The 10,614-nt window shown below is 48.5% G+C and overlaps 1 protein-coding gene across 2 annotated transcripts in view; it reads right to left on the reverse strand.

Moving 5' to 3' along the window:
• Nucleotides 1–10,199, reverse strand: part of LOC147461422 (uncharacterized) — a 29,851-nt gene extending 19,652 nt beyond the window's left edge. The window contains exon 1 of one of the 2 annotated variants that reach the window (XM_086508986.1): nt 9,045–10,199. In XM_086508986.1, the coding sequence (XP_086365112.1) occupies nt 9,045–9,998 (954 nt within the window). In that variant the 5' untranslated portion in view covers nt 9,999–10,199. The remainder of the gene's footprint in view (nt 1–9,044) is intronic. The other variant, XM_086508985.1, reaches the window with a different exon arrangement.
• Nucleotides 10,200–10,614: the final 415 nt, after the last annotated feature.

Consider the following 10,614-nt stretch of genomic DNA (forward strand, 5'->3'; position numbering starts at 1 on the left):
ATCCTAGCCCAACGATCAACGGGTGAGCCAAGCAAGGCAATATCCCCCAACTCAATCCAGACGCGGTCAACAACATCCAAGCCCCAAAACTTCAAAAGCAGGACCGAGTGCCTGTCGAATATCAGGCTATATCCAGAGCCTCAGTATAACAGCAAACAAGATCTTCATAAGCAGGTCAGTGTGCCTGCAGACCATCTCGCTATGTAAGAGCCAAGATTATCATAAGCGAGGCCGGGATCCGAAACGACTCGGGTGGACCGTGCACAAAGACAGAGCGGTGAAGCCGAGGACCCAAATCGACTTGGGTGGACCAAGCAAAAGAGACAGCGAAGCCGGGTACCTGCGAGCGGGTGGACCGTGCATCCAATCGAAGCCGGATGACCCAGAGGTGGTGAACCGAGCACCACAGCGAAGCTGGAGGCCTGCAAGCGGACGGGCCATGCATTTTTTTCAAGCATAGAGATTTGGGGATAGCCCCCCATAAAGACCGCTCAACGCAAGGGCCACATGAGGAAGGCCCCCTCACAAGAAGGCCGCAGGTTGAGTGATGCCTCCCGCAGTGACTGTCCTGGAGGACAGCACTGCTCATGAACCAAAGCCAATATCAGCCCAATCAGAGTAGGCTATGTCGAGTCACTGTGCGACATAGACCTAACAAGAAACGTATGTAGTGCACCACATCGGGCTCGAGAGGATGAGCCTCTCCATCAAATCCTCTTCTTTAAACTGCACCATCGACCTTCATCAGGTTCGCAGCGGATCCAAAGCAAGTGAAAACAGGAAGATCCAAGATGAGCGATTCTCAAGTTTTGTTTTCGGTGGCCAACGAAGACAGGTTTGTGAAGAGCAAGTCAAAGTTCTTAAAGAGCAAGACAGATACATGTGAGCATTCAGGCTCAATACAAAGACAAGCTTAGAGCAGATAGCGAGGACAAAAGCAGATTGGCCATCTTCTTATCTAAGAATTAACTACTTCAAGTCTTGCCCTCATGTTTAAAAGACTCAGATCAAAACATTCAGGTTCAACCAAGTCCTGAAGTATATCAAAGTTTCACGGAATCAATGAGAGTTTCCTCCTCGGGTGGCAATTCTCACGAAAATCTTGACTTGTATGGTAAAGAGAAATCAGATAAACTTCATCTATTTGGTCAACGGGGTGACCAGCGCTCAATGAGTCTAGCAGACGACTCGTAAACATACCTTACTTCTACAGCACGTAAGACTCACATCAAGACTTCCGGTCTACATGAGCACTCAGTAAGTGCTTCAAGAAGGCAAATCCGAAGCCAAATCTTTAGGAGGTAGCCAACAGCCTCGGCATTCAAGCCGAAGGATCCAATTCGGTAGAGTATCTTACTCTCATGGAACGCAAAGCGGGCAAATCTATTTGGTGCACACTACTCCCACACCCATGCAATCAACATAGCTTAACGCGAAGTGGACCTTCGTCGCCATTTAGGAAGGAACAAGCACGAAGACATCCGAATCGACTTTCAAAGAAGTAGTCGGAATCAACGCGACTTGGTTCTTACACTCGAGACGAGTGCTGCATCGTCACAACAACATCAGGTATGATATCTGGAACAGACAGGTTCCTCGGCATGGATCAACACAGCAACGTGGTCTATGCCACTATGTAAATTCTTACCCTATCAGCCCCATTTAAAAGTGCCAAGCGGACTTGGTACTCACAACTTCCTGCCTTGAACCAGCACGACTGCTTGAGACAAACACTGCCTTCTCGGTAAGACCGCTCATGCATCCCATTTTACAATAAGTAGACGCACTACGTTCTACGCCCTCCAAAGCATTAACCAGGGAGATTCATGCCCTACCAATGCTACTCTCGGGACGAGAGTTTTCTAAGTGGGGGGTGTATGTTAGACTCCGCTCGAGCGGGGGTCTCCGGGGTGACGGTGGGACGCGACCACCCGATCTTGGCAAACCACGGCCCGGTGCCACGGGGCGCGTGATGGACCCGGCCGGTATAGGGACGACGGACGATGGGGTATAGTCTTGACCATCATTTCTCAACTCACCGTTTGGCCACTACGGACGCGTGATTGGGTATGAGAGCGCCCGGTAACGGGAGTGTCCCCCTCCATTTCACAACATGGAGGTATCGGGGAAGTCCGCCTCGCACGGGGACTCCATGACCCAGTTTCGGGGCCGTTGGCTCTTCGTGGGCGAGTCTCATTGGTGAGCGTCCGCTCGGCGCTACCGCGGACGGGTTGTCCGTTTTGGACGTTTAGGTACTCCACACGGAGGCCTCGACTTCCTCCTCGAGATCAGCCATGCACATTCATGAACGCGCGCCCGAAGCGCTCCTCGTTCGCGACCGACGGCTGTCGACAGATTCGGCACGCCGGCCCAGGCCCGAGGCGGTCCGAAGCATTTTGGGTGATTTTTCAAGTTTGCCCAAAGTGGCCTAAGAGAGTTCCAGAGGGACCTCTTAGACATGCGCTCAAGGCCCGAATAGCCTCGTTCGTTCAATATGATCCTAAAGACGCTTCCGCACTCAACTTAAACTTCATGAACACGCGGTGCCAAGAAGGCTCCAGCAGGCAACGAGCTATACGTGATCTCGATTCTCGGGCCGTTTTCTGGACGAGCCCACCAGCGAGCCGCCAAAGGGAACTCAAGTCAGCTAGACGCGAGCCTCCCAGCCCGCGTGCTCTAAGTTGCGAACACTCGGTCTCTTGGTAAAGGTGTCACCTTGAGTGTCCCGGGCACACCGGTGGGCCGTAACACTGTCCCCTTTGGCGGCTCGTTGATGGGCTCGTCCAAAAAACGGCCCGAGATCACGTATAGCTCAAAGCGCGCAGGAGCCTTCTTGGCACCGCACGTTCATGAAGTTTGCTTTGAGTGCAGAAGCGTCTTTAGGATCATGTTGAGCAAACGAGGCTATTCGGGCCTTGAGCGCATGTCTAAGAGGTCCCTGAGGAACGCTCTCAGGCCACTTTGGGCAAACTTGAAAAATAGTCGAAAATGCCCTGGACCAGGCCAGGCCAAATCTGCCAACAGCCGTCAGTCGCGAATGAGGAGCGCCTCGGGCGCGCGTTCATGAATGTGCATGGTTGAACTCGAAGAGGAAGTCAAGGCCTTCGCGTGGAGTACCTAAACATCCAAAACGGACAACCTGTCTGCGTGTAGCGCCGAGCCGACGCTCACCGATGAGACCCGCCGACAAAGAGCCGACAGCCCCGAAACTGGGTCCTAGAGTCTCCGTGCGAGGCGGACTCCCCCGATACCTCCACGTTGTGAAATGGAGGGGGACACTCCCGTTACCGGGCGCTCTCATACCCAATCACACGTCCGTAGTAGCCAAACCGTCAGTTGAGGAGAAATGAAGGTTAGGACTATGCCCCATCGTCCGTCGTCCCCAAACCGGGTCCATCGTGCGCCCAACGGCATCGAGCCGTGGTTTGCCAAGATCGGATGGTCGCGTCCCACCGTCACCCCGGAGACCCCAGCTCGAGCGGAGTCTAACATACACCCCCCCCTTAGAGAACTCTCGTCCCGAGAGTAGCATTGGTAGGGCAGGAATCTCCATGGTTAATGCTTTGGAGAGTGTAGAACGTAGTGCGTCTACTTATTCCAAAATGGGTTGCAGGAGCGGTCTTACTGAGAAGGAGGTGTCTATCTCAAACAGCCGTGCTGGTTCAAAGGCAGAAAGTTGTGAGTACCAAGTCCGTTGGCACTTTTGATGGGGCTGATATAGAGTGGCATAGATCACGTTGCTGCATTGATCCATGCCGAGGAACCTGTTTGTTCCAGATATCATACCTGATGCTGCAGTGACGATGCAGCACTCGTTTTGAGTGTGAGAACCAAGTCATGTTGATTCCCACTGCTTCTTTGAAAGCAGATTTGGATGTCTTCGTGCTTGTCCCTTCCTGAATGGCGATGAAGGTCCACTTCGCGTTAAGCTGAGTTGATTGCATGGGTGCAGGAGTAGTGCGCACCAAATAGATTTGCTCGCTTCGCGTTCTATGGAGAGTAAGGTACTCTGCCGAATTGGATCCTTAGGCTTGATTGCCTAGGCTGTTCGCTACCTCCTGAAGATTTGGCCTTCAGATTTGCCTTCTTCAAGCACTTACTTGAGTGCTCTTGTAGACCTGGAAGTCTTGATCTGAGCTTACCTGCTCGTTGAAGTAAGGTACGTTGCAGAAGATACCTTCTAGGCTTATTGAGCGCCAATCCGCCGGCCCTTGACCAAATAGATAAATCCTGTCCGATTCCTTCCTTGGCATACAAACCAAGGTTTTTGTGAGATTGTTGGAGAGTCAATCCCATTGATCCCTCGAAGCTTTGACATACTTCAAGACTCGGTTGAACCTGAATGTTCTAATCTGAGTCTTGCAAACTTGAGGGCAAGACTTGAAGTAGCCAACTCGTAGAGAAGAAGATAGCCAATCCGCTTTTGTCCTTGCTATCTGCTTTAAGCTTGTCTTTAGTTGAGCCTGAATGCTCACATGTATCCGTTCTGCTCTTCAAGAACTTTGACTTGCTCTTCACAAACCTGTATTCATTGGCCACCGGTAACAAACCTGAGAATCACTCATCTTGGATCTTCCTGTTTTCACTTGCTTTGGATCCGCTGCGATCCTGATGAAGGGTTGATGGTGTAGTTTGAAGAAGAGGGTTTGATGGTGGGGCTCATCCTCTCTAGTCCAATGTGGCGCACCACATTCCTTTCTTGTTAGGTCTATGTCGCACAATGACTCGACATAACCTTGAGCCAGTCTTCGTCTGAAGATGAGCCCACTCTGATTGGGCTGATATTAGCTTTGGTTCATGAGCAATGCTATCCTCCAAGACCCTCACTACGGGAGACATCACTCAACCTCCGGCCTTCTTGTGAGGGAACGTTCCTCTTGTGGCCCTTGCGTTGAGCTGTCTTTATGGGGGGCTATCCTCAAATGTCTGTGCTTGACAAAAAAGTACAAAGCAAAGGACATGGACGTTTATCTGGCGCCATAAAGGATTGTTTGACAGATGACATTAGAAGAATGCATGGCCCGTCCGCTCGCAGGCCTCCAGCTTCGCTGTGGTGCACGGTCCACCACCTCTGGGTCATCCGGCTTCGATTGAATGCACGTTCCATCCGCTCGTAGATACCCAGCTTCGCTGTCTCTTTTGCTCGGTCAACCCACGTCGATTTGGATCCCCGGCTTCGCTGCTCTGTCTTTGTGCACGTTCATCCGAGTTGTTTCGGGTCCCCGGCTTCGCCGATGATAAACTTGGCTCTTACGTAGCCTGATGGTCTGCAAGCACACTGACCTGCTTATGAAGATCATGTCTCTCTGTTTGTTGGGGCTCTAGATATAGCCTGATATTTCGTAGGCACTCGGACTTGCTTTTGATGAACTGGGACTTTGGTTGATGCTGCAGAATGCATCTTGGTTGAGTTGGGGGATTGTTGCCTTGCTTGGCTCACCCGCTTATGATTGGGCTACGATCCGGACGCCTTGCCTTCCCCTGCCGATTGACTTCTCCTCAAGAGGTACTCTTGACCTCACTATGATCTAGCGCGGCGCTTTCCCTCGCCGGCTTGTTTCGCCGATGATGAGGAGGGCCATCCTTGGCACCTACCTCGGTGCTGCTGATGCTGTTGGATAAGGGGGCTATCTAGCTTGACCTCAATGAGTCCCTCTAGACTACCTACTGGGGTGACATCTCGTTGTCCCCTGACGGTGAAGAAGCTTCGGCTCTTGCTCCTTTGCTCTGATTGCGTCGAAGCAACCCGTCATCTTACGATAAACGCTAGCTGGCGGCTTGCTGCTGATGTTGTCTTACTTCAAGACGCCGCGTCTCCGAGCTGTCCCATTCCAATCCAGAGATACGTAGAAGGATGAGCGACCCCGTCCCATCCCGAGTGCTTTAGAACTCGCGGCTTCATTGTGCTCGATTTGATGATGATACATTTTGATGGTAGCATCCTTGTACCTGTTGATTCGTTTTCCTCTCAAGTGGCTCTTTAATCCAGTCCTTCCATTCCCAACCATGAGGGTGGAGTACTCCCCACACGCCCTCCATCCAAGGCGCAAACTGATGTTCCGATTTCTCATGGGGCTTCCTCTGGAATTCTGGTGAGCTCCACTTAGCTCCACTGTTATGACGACAAAGGTTTCCAGGCCTAGGCCGCTGAATTGTGTTGCTTTTCTTTCCTACCTGTGAATACTTGAGTTGATAATGCCGTCCAAACTTGTTTGCCATTCGGGTTCCCATGCCCTACTGGACAATCTACACTTGCTGTCGATGTTCGTGTCAAGGATCCCACTCCCTGTACATTCTTCATTCCATTTACCCTTTAAGCTCGATAAATGCTTTGACTGCATTTTCTGAACGAGGGACAATCGTGACCTTGCCACAAGGGTCTATGTGCATATGGTTTGCATTTTGATGATAAGCCATTGCCACAATGACTCATAGCCTGTGCCACAGGCTTGAAGTGCCAATGCTAAATTCATTTCGCAGTCCATGCTGACTACGAAGGCTATATCTTTGATTGAGTCGGCCCCTTACCTTGGGCCGCTCTGCCAAGCCATACCAATACCAGGTTGAAGCTCAATGGATGATGGTCACATTTGACTCCGGGTCAGCTTACCTCTTCACAAGGTGCTTGACAACTCCTAACGAGCCTGATTGATGAGAAATTTCATATCTGGGGGCCGATCCAACTGGTTCGCCTGTTTGAAGGTGATTGCTCAGGGGGACACTTAGCATTGTGCCCCCGCGGCTGCCCGATGGCTAGCCGCTGACTTGCTTTCTTGATTCATGCTTGCTGATCATGGAGGGACTCTTCACCTAGAGCCCCAACCAAAGAAAATTGGAGCCGACGTCTCCTGCCGACTCGAATACCCCTGTCGGGCATGTATTTGATGTATTCCTTGAGCCACAGCTGAGCCACTGCCGCCGGGCTTCCCCTTTCCATTGGAGTCGCATCACTTTGCAACCCCGGTCACATTCCTAGTGACCCAGTGCGTTTGCATTGCTAGCTCGCACCTTTCGTGATTCATCTTGGCAGTAGATATTGCGTACTTTGCTTATGATGTCCCGCCGTTGGCTGACGGGGATGACTAGGGTCCTATAATGGAAACACTCCCCAGTGCCTACACCTAGCAGACACCGGCGGACCGCGATGCTCGTGCAATCAGAAGGTATGCAACTAATTAAGTGCCTGGACATGTACGTCCTGCGAACAGGCTCACAAAGGTGTCAGAACACTTCCTAGGCTGTCCTAAACCTAGAAGTAGGAGTTACAGCTTGTCCACATGCACATAGGTGCCTGTGACAACCTAAAGAAAGTCAGCACAGGTCCGCAAAGATTAGTGTGAACCAACTCCAAAACTGTAGTAGCTCGACGTGTAGAGTGCTTTGGTATAGCCTCTCTATGCTGCTTCCCACAAATGCATGAAGTGCATTGTCCTTGCTTACTCCCAACATCTAGTAAGCCTTCTATCATCTAATCACAAAAAGCATGAAGAAGACCATGAACATTCAAATGGCCAAACCGATAATGCCAAAGATCACCTATAGAAGAACTTGTAATTCAGGGAAGAGCTGGGAGCTTGTACAAACTATTATCCACCGCGCCTCCTCTGACCTCCATGCCGAAGTCAAGGTCCCGTATACACACTGCATCTTCTGTAAAGACCACCTCCATGCCTAACTTACACACTTCATGCACCGACATGAGATGGAAATCCAACTTTGGATCATAAAATACCTTGGAGGTGTGCATAACACTCTACCATTTGGAATCAATTCCATAGTGCCCTTATTGTGAACAAGAATCACCGATTTGTCGCCATTGAAAATAGAACCATAGTGTCACCACATGTTGGATAATTGATCCTTTGAAGGTGTCATGTGCCGTGAAGCACCACTATCAAAAATCAATCTCTGATAATCTAGAACCACAAGAGCGCTCTCAACCTCCGACGTCGCTAGAGAAGTCTCAAAAAGTTTACTTACTATCCATCCCATCACTTGCCTGAAGTACTTACAATAATAGCATAGCTCAGTTGCTTCCTTGTCCCCTACAAATCGAAGCACTCTCTTTCCAATGAACTATCATGGCTTCGGACCACGGAGAACAACGAAGAGGAGAAGCAGTAAAATATTTTTTACCGACTCAAGAGAATCGAGACTAAACAAGAGGACAAGTAAATTGCAGAATTTGAGCAACAAACAAGCCGGTTTTGATGTGCACATAATACAAAATTATAAAAGAAGACAGCTGAAAGCGGACAAATTTGACATGCATTGACCACATGTTGACCGATGGTTGGCAGGCATCGATAAGCATGGGATCATAAGTGCGACCATGGAGAATCATTTATGAATAACTTGTATCGGAAGATTTTTCTTGTTTTTTCCTCTAAAAAGCACGAAAAGCATGTTGTCTCTTGTTTTGCAAAAAATTCTAAAAATCTCTTAAAAGATCTAGAGACTCTACAAAAGCAAAGTTGATACTCGCTTCAAGCTCCATGCCCTAATGCAAACAGTTCTTGTAGATGCTCACAAAAACACTTCCATATCATTCAGGGAGGTGTTAACATATGAGTTCACACAATGTCTATGTAACAACTCTCTTACAGTACAACGAGGTGTACGTGTGAGTGTTGACATAGCCTGAACAGAAAAGTGCACACTTGTTAAGTGGATGCAAGAGCTATCTATTTAAGAAGCTCATCTCCTTCAGAGCTATCTATACGACAAGCTCATCTCATAATACAGCAAAGCATATGCAATAAACAAGATAGTTGATTGTCTCCCTCCCTCCACACTCCCAGCATGTGGCGGGATGGTCTGCAAAGGTCAAAGATCACAGTTGTCCATGTAAATATACAAAAATTGCTGCAGCTTCAAAGTGCATAAAAACAATCTATCTCTAGCATTTGTTTGTTATGTGATGAATCAATTACTTTACAACAGTCTGTTTGTTTTAAAAAAGAAAACAGCACAAGAATTCAACAGGAATTCATCATCAGCATATCATATGCAAGTCTTACCATTCAACTAAAAGCGCCTAGTACCTTTGAAGAACCTGTCTCTGAAGCATACTCCAAACCTAAATTCAATGTGAGCATGCTCTTTTCCAAGTCGTAACTTGCACCAGCTGCGCTGCTTTGATAGCCCATGCTGTTTTCAAGCTCGTTGAGAGGTACATTGTTGGTATTTTGAGCATTTGAAAGTGGCTGGGCTTCTGCATAGAGATTTGCTATCAAGTTTGACAACTCTTTGCTGCTTGATGATAAAGAACTGGTGCCAACAACTTTCCCAGTATGACCTTGAAACCGACTAGGAGCAGGATCCAGAAGCTGTGTCTCTCCATTCTCTGCTTCAAGCTCAGTATCGCCAAATAACGACAATGGAATCGGTGAATTGATTTCCCTCGAGACACTTCTCCCGGGAATTTCTATTTCCTGTTCAGAGACTGGTGTGTCTGCAACGAAGGTTGCCTGCTGTGCTATGTCATTGCTGTTAACACCCGTAGCATGCAATGAAGCCCCACTTCCTTTTAAGTTCGAAGTACCTGTTCCAGTGGAAAAGTGAAGCTCAGCAAACCCCAAATCGTCAGTCTTCTGTTCTGTGTGCTGCACTTGCACTTCTGATGGACCAATCCAAAACCCATCTTTCCAGTCACTAGAAGGGTTATTGGCAGCTGTGAAAGCTTCAGAGGGAGGGTTTTGCCCAGCACCGTGTGGAGTGGTAGTAAACCAATCAAATGTCAGTGTCTTGTCCCAGCCTTCCGAAGAAGAATGCTCAACGAAATCTCCCCAGTCGTCATCAGAGTTGCTCTCCACGGGCTTGATTGTGGAGGAGGTAGTACCCGCAATAGCAGAAAGGTGAGCTTTTGGACTGTTGAAGGAGGTACCCACATCCAGCTCATTAGATGTATTCATGACAGGAAACTCGAATGGGACAGGCACATCCTTCACTTCAGCTGCAACAAAGGTGAAGTCCCCAAAATCATCGTCAGAATCCATTGTAGCAATATTCTTCAAGCATTCATGCCTTTGAGCTCATCACAGATCTGTGCAAAATATAAGTAAGAGGTAGATAGATCGAGGAGACGCCTGTCGATCGAAAACCATAAGGCAGGCCAACGACAAAACCAACTTTGTTGAAACTTAAACTTTAAAATAGAGAAAAGAAGGCAGCGAGAGGGATGGTCCCTATAATAAGCATAGAGAACATACTTCTAAGCATAATCATTCTACGCATACAGTAAGCAAAATTGTCCGTGACGTTTAATCCGCTATGTTATTAACAGTTTTGCAAAGTTCATAACAGTAGCAAAATCAATTAGACAACAACAACTTAATTAGTTTAAGAGAATTTGAGGGACAGATGCAACATCAAGTGCCTAGCCCCTCCGCCCCTGGGGGCGTCAAATCATTTTTTTTAAAGACATTCAATCTCTAGAAGCATATAACTATACTAATTCTTCGAAGAAGCGTGGGGGTTGTGAAGGCGTAGGATTTCTTTACTTGCCACTTCTCTAGCTCTGAATGAAGCACGACAAAAAGAATCTTAAGCATTGCCTCCGTGTCAAGGACTCGAAGCTATGCTAGTTGCAAATGCCTACAAGAGAAGAAATAA

This window comes from Adiantum capillus-veneris, chromosome 3 (assembly GCF_014529385.1).
Source record: "Adiantum capillus-veneris isolate H3 chromosome 3, ASM1452938v2, whole genome shotgun sequence".
Classification (NCBI taxonomy): Eukaryota; Viridiplantae; Streptophyta; class Polypodiopsida; order Polypodiales; family Pteridaceae; genus Adiantum; species Adiantum capillus-veneris.